The following is a 13,916-nucleotide window of genomic DNA, read 5'->3' as shown; positions in this document are numbered from 1 at the left end:
CAGCAACCCCGCGGGCCTCGGGGGGCGCAGAGTGTGAGCTCCTGGGGAGCGGGCGACTGTCAGACCAGCCCGGGGGGGAGAGTGGGAAGAGCTTGCTGGGACGGGCTGCGGTCGGGGTCTGCGGACCGAGCGCGCCCCTGCCCCCACTGCAGGTTCCCGGCCAAGCTCTGAGGATGGAGGCCGGCCCCGCCCCGGGCGGGGGAGGAGCCAAAGCCCAGGTGGGGCAGGTGCGGAGCTCAGGTGTGTCCCGGGCCGGCCGCGGGAGGCGACTGCTCCGGGGCGCGCAGAGGCGGAGGAAAGCGCTCTGCGGGGCCCAGGACCCAGCTCTAGGAAGCCGGGTTTGTCTCCCGGCCTCTGCCCGGAGGAAAGCAATGGCAGGGGTAAGGAGTGTCGGTTTGGGTGTCGCTTTCTGTGTGTCCTTTCTTGCCAGGTCTAGCTCCTCCCAAACAGGAGCCCCACGGAAAGGCCACCGGTGCGTCCTGCCTCCGGGACAGGAATACACGTGCCCAGTACCGGCGCGGTTGAGCCCTCAGGGGCCTTGCTCGGGGCAGGTGGCCGTGAGCGGGGTGTGCCCTGTGCCGCCTCGCAGCCTCAGGGGACGAGAGGCTGAGAACGATGGCGCGAGGGCTCCCAGCTCCAAGCAGCCAGCTGGACTTCTCACCCACCCCCAGCCCCGATCAAGGCCGGTGGGCTTCTCCCTGTGTTTACTTGCCCTCTGGACTGGGTCCAGCCTCCGTGGGAGTGAGTGGGATTCCTGGTCGGAAGGCTGGGCTTGGAGGCTACACGGTGCTCTTCTGTGGCTCGTGGCTTTAGATAGGGCTCTGCTCCTTACTAACTGCGCCGCCTGGGGCCAAGCTCAGGCTCCAACTGAGCCCCCCGTTCCTCACTTCTAAAATAGGATTACTACTAGAATAACTAGTTTGTGAGATTATTGGAGGGGTTTGTAAAAATAGGAATGACCTGTAGAGAAGTCCCCAGCACCAAGCCACGTGGCATTTCCTTTTCTTTGGGTGGCTGAGTGTTGTTTGCATAGCTGGAGATTTCTCTGCCTGGCTGACCACATCTTGCTTTTTCCTTCTCCAATTCTCTACTTTCCTCTATCTCCTCTTCAATAAGAAGATGTGTGCACGTGTGTTTTGCTCTGTATCTCCTTCATTATGTTTGGAGTCACGTCAGTTTCTCCTGTGCATTATGTGGCTTCCCACCCAGGTGTCTGGTTTTAAATCAGGACAGAAGTCCCATTTCAGCTGTTGCTAGTCAGGAAAAGCTTTCCTTTGTCCCAGGGGATAGGACATCTGTCTCTGTGGCAGATCACTCCAGTCCCAACAGCTGAGTTTCGGGAAAGGGCAGGCAGGGCCACTATGGTACAGCTTCCATCTCTCTTCCTCCGAATTATAACCACCCCCCAACCTCCACACACACCCCACGATGTTTAAGGATTTTTGAGAAACTCCTTGACTGGAAAAGTGCCAGGCTGAATAGATTCGGTGTGTCCGTAAGGAAAGGAAACTGAGTTACATTTTGCTGTCTCTGACAGGCCAGGATCTGTGCTGGCCTCCATGGCCTCTGGTATTTCAGTTGATCTACGTGACAACACAGCGAGGTTGATGACATTTGCCCCATGTTTTATTAGTGAGGAAACCGACGGTCAGGATGTTCTCACTTGCTCAGTATCACAGAGCTGGGACACGAGCCCAGATTTGTCAATAACAACTACTGAGTGCCAACTGCAAGCCAGGCATGGCTAACAAGGATTACAACAGGAGAACAGGTATGATTTAGGCAATTTAGACAAAAATGTACAAAAGGGCATGTTTGTTAGTTAATAACAGTTTTATGGGATAAGCTAATATGATTTCACAACTTACTGCTCAGAGAGAGGGAAAAAAGATCAAAAGAGAAATATGGGTGGTTTCTTAAAGGGAAGATTTTATTTTAAAAAAAATCAACAAAATATTCATTTATTCCATATATGAGGGTACTTCAAAAAGCTCACAGAAAGATTTGTATTCTCTTTTAATTCTATTTTTCCATGAACTTTTTGAAGTTCTTTTGTATAGTTGTTGAGCACCTGTCTTGTGTGGTCAGGTCCTGTTTTAGGTGCTGCAGATGCAGCAGTGAGCCAAACAGGCAAAAATGCCTGCCTTCATAAAACTTTTATTAAAGCAGGAGAAGACAAACTGTACACACACACGCACACACGCACACGTGTGTGTGTGCATGTGTGTGTGTGTCAAATGGCAGTAAATGCAATGTAAATACACAAGGCATGGAAAGGTTTAAGGATGGTTAGGCAGCAAGACAGGCTGCTGTTTTAAATGGGATAGTTTCAAGAAAGCTGTCAATGTAAAATGGCATTTGAGCAGAAACCTGAAGGAGGTAAGGGAATTGATTATGTGAATATCTTAGGGAAGAACATTCTATAGAGAAATAATAGCGGATGCAAAGGCCCTGAAGCAGAAGCTTGTCTAGTGTGCTCAAGGAATAGCAAAATGGCCAGAATGGCCGGAGCAGAGGAAACAAAGAGAGTGGTGAGAGGTAGTGGGGTCAGGCCACGTAGGGCCCTGGAAGCCATTGTAGAAACTTGAGATTTTCCCTTGAGTGAGGTGGAGAGCCTCATGAGTGCTGTGAGCAACTCAAAGACAGGATTCAGCCTGCATTTTACAAGGATCATCAGGTTACTGTTTTGAAAATTGATGATAGGGGGAGCAAGAGCAGAAGCTGGTTGACCAGGAAGAGGCTCTTGTAGTAATCCAAGCAAGCAGGGTTAGTGGCTCCACCCAGTCTTAAAAGTGAAGGTGGCTAGCAGTGGTCAGGTTTTGGATATATATTAAAGGTAGAGTCAACACGATTCACTGATGGATTGGACAGAAAAAAAAATGTAAGTGAAAATGAGAGATTGTTGATGACTCCAAGATGTGAAGCCTGAACATCTAGAAGAATGGAGTAAATGTTTACTGAGATGACTTAATACAGAGCAGGTTTGGAAGGCGATTGGGAATCAGTTTTAGACACAGTATGTCTGAGGGGCTGAGTAGGCACTTGCATGTTCTGGTTTAGAGTTCCTGGGAGAGGCCCAGGCAGGAGGTATAATCAAGATAATCTACATTATCTAGGATAGTGTTGGGTACAGGTGTTTGGTATACACTCTTGTGGTGGTTTTAAAACTTGGCCTCCCGTTCTCTGGAATGCTTCTCATCAAGAGATGGGATCTGTTTTCCTTTCCCTTGAATCCGAGCAAAAGTGTGACTGTTTTGACCAATACAGTATGGCACATGTGACACTATGTGACTTCAGAGACTGTGTCATAAAAGGCCATGCTGTTTCCACCTCGTTTATAAGAACACTTACTCTTGCAGCCTGGAGCCCCCATGTAAGCAGTTTATACCCCAAGACTTTAGTGCTGGACATACCTCATGTAGACACTCCGGTTGACAGTTCCAGCTAAGCCTTGCCTTCTAGTCATTCCCACAAGGCTAAACTCAGGACCTTCCAGACCAGCCCATCTACCAGTAAGATGCCACTGAGTGACTTTCATCAACACCCTGTGGAACAGAAGAATCACCCAACTGGGCCTTGCCCAAATTCCTGTCCCCACAGGATTGTGAGATATGGAAAAATATTTCTTGTTTTAGGCCACTCAGTTTTGGGATCATTTGTTTTGCATCAATAGATGTCAAAATAATTCGATATCTTTCATTCTTTCTAGTTATAAAAAAAAGTTATTCTCCCCTATAGAAATTCAAGGGAATTCTATAAAAATGTTTTATTATATAGGTTAGACACCCAAACAGAGAGGTTGATGAGTCTTTATCAGAGAGTGAAGTTATAGCCCTGTGCATGCCTCAGCCAAGTAAATTTTCACTTAGTCACACAGTCTTGGTAAGAGAGAATTGTAGCATTTGGGGGCTGGGAGAGCTGATCAGTCAGGGTGCTTACAAAATGGTGCTTGAATTTTTGACAAATGAGCATTGGAGTTGTCATTGAACTATAAGTTTACCTCTGCCTGTTATTAGTCTAGTGATTTGAGCAAGTCATGGAATTATAAAGTGTAGGAGTTGGGAGATTTCTCAAAGACCAACCATTCTAAGAACTACCATTTTACAGGGAAATTTGGGGCCCAGAGGCAGAAAATGGTAGCACACTTTTTATATGTTATCCCATGTCTCACATATAGAGGATGCTCCATAAATGCTCTTGTTCATCGGAGTCAGGAGGTCTGATCACCAGACCCTGCTCTCTCATTACTTGATAGATGTTTACGAAGCATCTTCTACAGGTCAGGCCCTGTCTTAGAATTTCTGACAAGGGGCCCATCTGAGATGCCATCCAGTTGCTCAGCTTTGCAGGGGAGATTGTCAAGAAAACAAACAATTTTAATATTAAATGGAAAGCAGAGTGATGAAGAGAGGCACGAGCTTCCATGGGAGCACCGAGGTGGGTGCCTGAGCCAGGGTGGGGTTTATCCTGGGCTCATTAGAGGAACTGGTATTGGAGCTGACTGTCAGAGGAGTAAGTAGTATTTCATCAGGGAAAGAGGGATGGAGGGAGGAGGAGGCACAGGGGACAGCTGGACAACAGCAGAGTGAGCAATACAGTGGCATGAGAGTTAGGGGACACTCCTTCAGTTAGGTATTACTGGAGCAGAAAGGTAAAAAATGGAGTAGCCAGAATAGGCCCTCAATGCCATACGTAATTTGTCCTGTAAGCCATGGAGCCACTGAGGGACTTCACCTTCCAAAATGGGAGGTTGAACTAATATCCCCTGATGTCTTGTTATGCTCTGACCATCTGGGATTGCAAGATTTTCCTAAGTTCATATATGACTTATTTTTGACAGAACGCAGGTCTGAATGCCTGTGAAACTCCATTTAGCAAGGCTTCAAGGGCAATTTCAGAGGATTTTTCCTGAATAATCTGACTTTTTGGCAATACTTCACAAGATGTAGGGTAACATCTGCAAAAGTGGACCTGCCAGCTGAGGAGCGTCTGTACCGTAAAGGTGGTCTGCTATTAGCAAGCTGTTCTTGGGAGAGTGAAGTGTGCTGGAGATTAAGATCAGATCATCAGAAGTGAGGTTCAGGAGAGTTTCTGAGAAGGGAAAAAGAAGATTACCCAAGTCCAAAAGACTGGCCCCATCATGTCCATCTCTGCTGAGAAGCTGCACTACAGAGTCCTCTTGGATTGTGATGTTTAGTCCTTGACGGTGAAACATTAAGTGGCCTGCACTATTGCAGGGCCACCATCCATGCCAGCCAGTCTTTTGCCACAACACTGACTCTAGCATTTAGCCCATCATTAATTTCCCATGAAGTCGGGTTTTCCCTTCTCCCAACCAGCCACTCCTATTTCTCTCTAGGAGAAATGGTTCTAATAGGCAAATCTAATCATGTCACTTCGCTGCTGAATGCCCTTCAGTTGTTGCCATGACCCAGGGGGTAAGAGTGCAAGCCCTTTAGCTGGCTGGCAAGGCCAGCCCCCATGCCCACGTCCCTTGTGCGCATGTGCTCCAGCCCATTGTTTCTGCAGACACACTCTTCTCTCCAGAATGCTGATTATCACTTCATTTATGACTCAGCTCAGACAGCGCCTCCCTGAGAAGCCTTCCCTAGCTGCTTGGCCACAGTATGTCTTTCCTTGCCTTGCAGGATCTCAGGCCCTCTGAACAGACCCAGGTCTGGACTATGAGATCCCAGAGAGTAAGGATTATGTCTTGCTCACAGAGACAGCAAAGCCTGGTGCTTAAAAGCACAGATTGTGAGGCAGCCTGACTGGTTTAAATTTCTGGCTCTACCATTTACGAGCTGTTTGACTTTGAGTAAGTTACTTAATTTTTCTGTATCCCAGTTCCCTCATTTGTAAAGGGGAGATAATATCTACCTCTTAGCATACAACTGAGGCGTAAATAAGTTAATACATATAGAGAGATTAGAACAGCTCAAGGAGCTTAAAGGGTAGTTAACTCTACAAAATAACTATAGTAATAATCGGTGGACTGTTAAGGGTTGAACTGTGCTCTCTGCCCCACCTTCCAAATTCATATGTTGAAGTCCTAACCCCCAGTACCTCAGAATGTGGCCTTATTTGGAGATAGGGACTTTACAAACATAATCAAGTTAAAGTGAGGTGTGGGGGGGGGCTTTAATCCAATATAAATGGTGTCCTTATAAAAAGTGAGAATCTGGCCACGGAGATATGCACAGAAGTGAGACAGTGTGAAACTACATCACGTGAGCATGAAGTGGACCATTTACAAGCCAAGGGGAGAGGCCTGGGACAGATCCTTCCCTCACAGCCCAATGCTGCCAGCACCTTGATCTTGGACTTCTAGCCTCCAGACTGTGAGGCAATAGATTTCTCTTGTTTAAGCCACACAGTCTGTGATACTTTGTTATGGCACCCGTGACAAACTAATACATGACACCTTATCAGTAAATTAATTAAGAGAATTTATGTAAATAGTGCAGGGCCCTTCACCCATCAACCTGGGAAGTGTTTTGTATCATGTTGCTATTTTGACCTCTGCAAAAATAACAGCTGTGCTTAGCTCTTCAGAGAAGAAATCTGAGAAGTGTTTATTACCACTCATTACAGGAAACAGACAGACATGATCTTGGGACCACGGTCAGTATTCCTCCCTGATCACAGACTTCTCGGTTTTGGTTTTTCCCATCTGTAAAATGTAAAATAACAAATCCCGGGGGGATTTTTAAAAGATTAATCAAAATAATGCAACATTTTATTAGCAATTTTGTATCATAATACTGGAAAAAGGTGAAGTTTTACTTATTACTCTTCACTATCATTATCACTGTTGTCATCTTTCCATGTTACAGATAGGGCAGAATCAGGATTCGAACTCAGATCTGTTTAACCCCAGTCTCCATTCTCCACCATTAATTGGGTTCCTTTTTATCATGGTTTTAGTGAATGGTATATCGGACAGAGGTTTTTAAACATTTTTAAACCAGAAAACCTGAATTTGAGTCTAGATCTGCCATCTACCTGTTATGTGGCCTTGAAAAAGTCACTTATCTCCTCTGAGCTTCAGTTGTCTTATCTCCAAATGTGTCCAGTAATTTTTTTTATTGGAACATAGTTGATTGTATGTATCTGTGGGGTACAGCATTGAATATCAATACCTGTGTGCAATATGTGATGTTCAAATCAGGATAGTTAGCATATTTAACATTATACAATGTATTCGATTTTCAGGGCCCTTTACCAATTTCTCCCTTTCCCCTTTCCCCCACCCCCTTTCCTGGTCTGTTAATCTGGTAACCTCAGTTCTGTTCTCTTCTTTTGAAAGTTCAATGTATTATTATAATTGTGTCTTTCTTTTTTTATTTTTATATATTTTTTAGCTCCTACTAATAATACCTATTTGATAATTTTTCTATAAGAATTATGTAGGATAATGCATTTGGAAGTACTATGAAAGTAATAAAATCCTATACAAGTATTCATAATAGTTGACATATTCAAAATTTCCCAATCTAAAATTTAAAGCAGAGTTAACATTAGAATTTGAACCATTTTCTGGACTCTCCATCTCCTACCTTTGGTAAGCTAGCTAAGAGCTTATCTTAAAGATCAGTGTGTGATCTTAGGGGTAAAAAAGAAAAATATAGTTGGGAAAGGTTTTTTGTTTGTTTTTTAAACAATTTGAAGGTCAATATACAAAAACAAAGCATTATTATCATTTAAACTTTTTAAGGATTAACAGGGAATTACTGTCTTCCATACCTTAAAAGAAAATCATCCGCAAGTCTGCCGCGGTTTCATCTTTTCCAGCAGTGTTGTTTTGAGTGCATGTACGAGAGCCTTTTCTCCATGCTGCGGTGTGGGGGGAAGGAGCACTGGATCGGGAGTCTCGGGACCTCTGTCTGAATTGTGTCCCTGCTACTCATGCCTGTGTACCGTTAGGCAAGTTATTTCACCTCTGTGGGCCTTCATTTCCTCACTTACTAACAAGAATTTAAATAATGAAATGACTTTATCTAAAAAGCCTCTAGCATCAAAAATGTCTATGAACTCTTAGTCTAACACGCTAGTAACTTTTGAGCTGGGTGGTGAACACTTTAGGAAGAATTCAGTGTGTATTTTACTGCCTTGTTCTGATCTCCATGTCATAGGCAAGGGATCCGAATGCCTGACTCTGTAATTCTCAGAAATAAATGAATTACCAGTAGATGTGCTAACTAGAGCTGTGCTCTTAATTTCCCTCAGCACCCTCCACAGTTCTTTCCTTAGTGACTATTTCCTTGAACTAATACCCCAGGAAGGAAGAAAAGAGAATATTTGTGGAGTACCCACTCTGTGCAAGCCACTGAAACTAGATGCATTATTTCATTCAAATCTCACAAATCCTCTGAGAGAGATATTATCCCCATTTTACAGAGGAGGAAACAGACATTCTTTGGGTTACATATTTTGTCCATGGTCTCATGGATTAAAAACCATGGAGCTAGGATTTGAACCCGATGTTTGACTTTAGATGTTCAGTATTGACAATCATACTACTTTTCGCGTTCATTATTCAGAGAAGCACAAAAACATGGAGATGTTAAGTTGTGAGATTTTTTTTTTTTTTGACTGGTAAGGGGATTGCAACCCTCGGCACAGTGTGGTCTGCACCATGCTCAGCCAGTGAGCACACTGGCCATCCCTATATAGGATCCAAACCTGTGCCCTCGGCACTCCCAGTGCCGCACTCTCCAGAGTGAGCCACAGGACCAGCCCCAAGTTGTGAGATTTTAAATTAGATTTGAAGTAAAACAGTGTGGGCCGAGCCCGTGGCGCACTCGGGAGAGTGCGGCGCTGGGAGCACAGCGTAGCTCCTGCTGCGGGTTCGGATCCTGTATAGGAATGGCCAGTGCACTCACTGGCTGAGTGCCGGTCACGAAAAAGACAAAATAAATAAATTAATTAATTAAAATAAAATAATCATCACTAACCTTCTTAATCTCCCCATGAGCACAGCATTCTTATTTGAGGTCAAGTGTAAAAATCTTTGAATGTCAGCACTCAAAGTGGTAATGGAAGACTCTGATTCAACCCACTCTTTTACAGATGAAGATTCTGAAGACTTGCCCAAAGTCACATAGTTGTTACTGCCCAGGCCAAAGTTGGTTCTTAAAACAAAGCTTTTCCTACCTATCTGGGTGGGAGAACTGGACCAATGAAGGCATTTCATGTAAATCTTTGAACCATTTTGATAAGATATACTCAGATATTATCATTCCAACATTACATTTAGGAAAACTGAGGCTCAGGAAATGAACGTCCCAAGGTGTGGAGCTTAAACTTGAAACTCTGGAATCCTTGCCCATCCTCCTACTTGGGGTAGGTGTTGCCCTTTCTCTCCCAGCGCTAAGGCATGGAAAGGCAGAATTTGCGATTCCCTCTCATGCCCCAGGTCCACATGGCACTCCTGGGTTGGAGTAGAACACAGGGTTTTATGGCAAGCTTTCCCAACAGTGCGTCTAGAAGTTGAGTATTCCCTCCTAAGCAGTAACTTGTGAAACCAAACGTCAACATAACCATGTCTTCAGCACTGGTAAAGATAAGGAGATTCATGACCCAGGAGAGGATGAATGCTTTCACCTGCTGATGTTTTAAAGACTTAACTGAAAAGTATGCAAACAGTTGCTACTCTATTTTAGAACAACTTTTTTTTTTTTTTTGATGGCAGGTGTTGCTAGGCTCTGTTTTTCACTGGGAGATCTATCAGTTTTTCATTGTGAATTCATAATATGAAGAAATGTCTTTCCTGAGAGAGAGAGAGACTTGAGCAACAGTAAGAATGTTTTGACCATGCCATTTCCCCGCAGTTTGTATATGGTCAAAACTGCCTTTGTTTTTCCGAGCAGATACTCAGCCAAGTTGTATCCTTGGGTTTCATGGCTGAGAGGCCTCTCCCTTTTCAAGTAAGTCTGTATTTTCAACAGCCTGATACTACTATACTTGAGTTTCTGGGAGAGAGGAAGTCTTACAAAATGTATCCTTTACACCTTCAGCTTCTGGGTTTGAATCCTCCCAGTGCTACCACCTCCTGGCTGTGTGACCTTCGGCAACTTACTGAACTCTGGGTCTCTCAGTGGGAGTGCCTACCTGCCTAATGACAGTACTTAACACAAGAGCTGCTGGGAGTTAACACATAGAGAACACTTAGAAGCATGCCTGATGCATGCAAGTGCTTAGTAATGGCCAGCTGTTGCTGTTGTTGATGATGATAATGACATCCCCTAAATGAATTCACAGTCTTCTGGGAAACAGAAAAATAAATAGATATTCATAATAAAAATATGGTAAATATGGGCCGGCCCCGTGGCGCACGCGGGAGAGTGCAACGCTGGGAGCGCAACACCGCTCCCACCGCGGGTTCGGATCCTATATAGGACTGGCCGGTGCGCTCACTGGCTGAGCGCAGTGCGGGCGACACCACACCAAGGGTTGTGATCCCCTTACTGGTCACGAAAAAGACAAAAAAAAAAAATCTCTCTCTCTCTCTCTCTCTCTCTCTCTCTCTCTCTCTCTCTCTCTCTATCTATATAGTAAATATAATGATAGATACACAGGATATTAAGGATCATGGAAATGGGGGACTGTATCCCAAACAGGGAGGAGAGATGGGGTGGAGAGATATTCATAGAAGACTTTAAGCAGAAATCTGAGAAGATAGAGCCCAAGGATATCAAGGCTGTACTAGTAGCACATGCATCATTTAGAATGGTTAAAAATGCAGGCTCAAGTCAGACTAGCTGGGTATGAATCCCATCTTAGCTATGTGCCCTTGGAAAAACTAGTTTTTGTTTGTTGGTTTGTTTTTGGCCACAAAACAAGTCTTAATACATTTAAAAAGACCGAGATCATAGAAAATATGTTCTCTGACCACAAAAACAAAAGGAAATTTAGAAAATTCACAAATGTATGGAAATGAACACTCTCTTAAATAAACAATGAGTAAAAAGAAATATCACAGGGAAATTATAAATTACTTTGGGATAAAAATCAAAGTGCAACATGTCAAAATTCCTAACTTGCAGGGCTCATGCAGTGCTTAGAGGAAAATGTATACTTGTAAATGCCTATATTGAAAATCAGAAAAATCTCAAATCAGTAATGTAAACTTCTACCTCAAGAAAATAGAAAAAGAAGAGCAAACTAACCCAAGAGCAAACATAAGTAGGAAATAACAAAGATTACAACAGAAATATACGAAACAGGGAATTAAAAAACAATAGAGAAAATCAGCAAAACCAAAAATTGATTCTTTAAAAAGACCAACAAAATTTGCAAACCTTTATCTAGACTGACCAAGAAAAAGAAAGAGAGAAGACCAAAATTGCTAAAAGCAGAAGTAAAGCAGGAACATTGTGATTGTGGTTTTTTTGTGGTGGTAAGATTTAGTTTCTTTCTCTTGTTTGCATTTTTGTTCTACCCATGGGTTTTGTTCTTTCTTGTGTATTTGTGGCAGTGATTATCACTTTTTGGATTCCAGATGCAGGACTTCCTTGAGGATTTCTTGTAGGGCTGGTTGTGTGGTGGTGAACCCCCTCAGTTTTTGTTTGTCTGGAAAATATGCTATTTTTCCCTCATTTTTGAATGATAGCCTTGCTGGATATAGTATTCTTTGCTGGCAGTATTTTTCTTTTAATATTTTGACTACATCATCCCATTTTCTTCTGGCCTGCAGAGTTTCTGTTGAGAAGTCTGCTGTTAGTCTGATAGGGGCTTCCTTACAGGTGGCTTGACACTTTTACTTCTTTTAAGATTCTCTCTTTGTCTTTCAACTTTGCAAGTTTGACTATACTGTGTCTCAGAGAGGGTCTTTTTGGGTTGAATCTGTTCAGGGATCTTTGAGTCTCCTGGAGCTGAGGGTCCGTGTTTCTCCCTATACCTGGGAAGTTTTCCATTATTATTTCATTGAACAGGTTTTTCATGCCTCTCCTTTGTCCTCCCCTTCTGGAACACTCATGATTCGAATGTTTGTGTGCTTAAGGTTGTCTGCCAGCTTTCTTAGATTTTCTTCATTTTTTAAAATTCTTTTTTCTTTTTTTTTTTTTTTTTTGTTTGCCTGGGTTATTTTGAAAAGACTATCTTTGAGATCAGAAATTCTTCTTGTTCCAGCCTGCTGCTTAAGCTATCAATTGTGTTTTTTATTTAGTTGAGTGAATCTTTCAGTTCCATGAATTCTGCTACATTATTTTTAAGGTATTTATCTGTCTGTAAATTTCCTCCTTCATATCCTGGATTTTTTTCCCCCTCATTTCATTATGTTTTCTAACTGAGTCTTGACATATCTCAGTAAGTTTCCTTAATATTGTTGCTCAGAAATCCTTTTCAGTCATTTTGAGGGTTTCCTGTTCTATAGGGTCTGGTATTTGAGAATTACTGTATTTTTCTGGTGGTGTCATATTTTCTTGGGTTTTCCTATTTCTAGTATCTCTGTGTTGATGTCTGGTCATCTGGTGGAGCAGTTGCTTCTTCTGTTATTCTGGAGTGGGCTGTGAGGAGAGAGATGTCCTTTTCTCATCCCCACTGATGACTCTCCTTGTGTCAATGCAGTTGAGTATCTGGCGGGCCACCTGCACAGTAACTGTGGCTACTGCTGTGGCATCCACCACTTTTGCAGCAGCCATGGCTGTGCTGGTGGCTGAGGACCACCCAGGCAGAAGTGGTATTTTCAGGGTGTTCCTTGCCTGCTTCCAGGCAGGGGATACTTCTTTTGGCTCCTGCCTAGGACCCTGGGCATCCTCTCTTGCCTGCTCCAGGCATAGGGGGCTGCCCTCAGCTCTTGCCTTAGGACCCTGGGCATGCTCTTGTGCCTCTTCTGGGTGGAGGGGGCTGCCCTTGGCAACTTGGAAAAATTACATAAGTCCTTCTATGCTTCAGTTTTTTCCACTGTGAAATGGAAATGATAATGGAACTTGTCTCATAGTTTTATTTTTGGTTTTTTGTAGAAGTTAAATTAGTTTTGCATATAAAGCTCTTAGCACATCATCTGGTACAAAGCTAGCACTCAGTCCTGGCTATTAAAATTATAACATTTTTATGTTTCCTAAATTTTCTGAATTACAGCATGATAGAATTTGTAGATGCGGAGGGTCTCATAGAAATATAGAGCAATGGTGAACTTGACTCAGGAGGAATGAAGTAAAAACAGGGAAGGAAATTCGTCATAGAAGAGCACAAACTAGAATCATAAAATATGCATTCCCATCTTAGCTGCACAACCATGGGCAAGTTGCTTAATATTTTTGAAGTTTAGTTTCTTCATCTGTAACATGGAATTGATTCTACATTGTCTGTCTTCATTCAGGATGGTTATGAAGAGCAAATGAGATCATCTATGGGGAAGCTTTTTGTGATCATGAAGCAATATACAAATCAAGGAAGTCATGGTGAGGATGTAATTAGTGTGTATACTAAATAAATACCTGGAGTAGGAAGATGAGAAAATTGGACTTCAACTCATTCCCACTCTGTTACTTTAAATCTTAGAGTATTATTTCAAGTTGTCGTTTGGTGTAGAATTGATTACATGCTTAAGGGTTCATGAAGGTGTGTTTTAAAATTACTAAACTCACTTGTATATTTAGAATACTGAGGGTCACGGAGTTCTATTGATTAAATCTATGTGCTTGATATATTACTATCCAGACCCCCCCCCCAAGATTGGAGACAATTTTAAAGGGAGAAGCCAAATGTAAGTGTCTGCTAGTCTCAAAACCCCAAACAATATCTTTTTAAAAAATGGGAAAATACAACTAAGCATCCTTTCCACCAAATGAGTAGACGAGGTTTTATCCCAAATAGAAATCTGATATGGAAAACTACAGTTTTCTTGCCTTTGTAGCTTATCTTGTTTGGGCAAACATATGTTAAATTCACTATTAATGGCCATGTAGATC

At 42.9% G+C, this 13,916-nt stretch overlaps 1 protein-coding gene across 3 annotated transcripts in view; it reads left to right on the top strand.

The window, feature by feature from the left end:
• Positions 1-297: 297 nt before the first annotated feature.
• Positions 298-13,916, top strand: part of FYB2 (FYN binding protein 2) — a 100,443-nt gene continuing 86,824 nt past the window's right edge. For all 3 annotated transcript variants that reach the window (XM_063104939.1, XM_063104938.1, XM_063104937.1), the window contains exon 1: positions 298-380. In XM_063104939.1, coding sequence (XP_062961009.1) covers positions 372-380 — 9 coding nt within the window. In that variant the 5' untranslated portion in view covers positions 298-371. The remainder of the gene's footprint in view (positions 381-13,916) is intronic.

Source organism: Cynocephalus volans, chromosome 8 (assembly GCF_027409185.1).
Source record: "Cynocephalus volans isolate mCynVol1 chromosome 8, mCynVol1.pri, whole genome shotgun sequence".
NCBI lineage: Eukaryota > Metazoa > Chordata > Mammalia > Dermoptera > Cynocephalidae > Cynocephalus > Cynocephalus volans.
The sequence above is the reverse complement of the archived record's forward strand: the minus strand, read 5'-3'. Positions and strand labels throughout refer to the sequence as shown.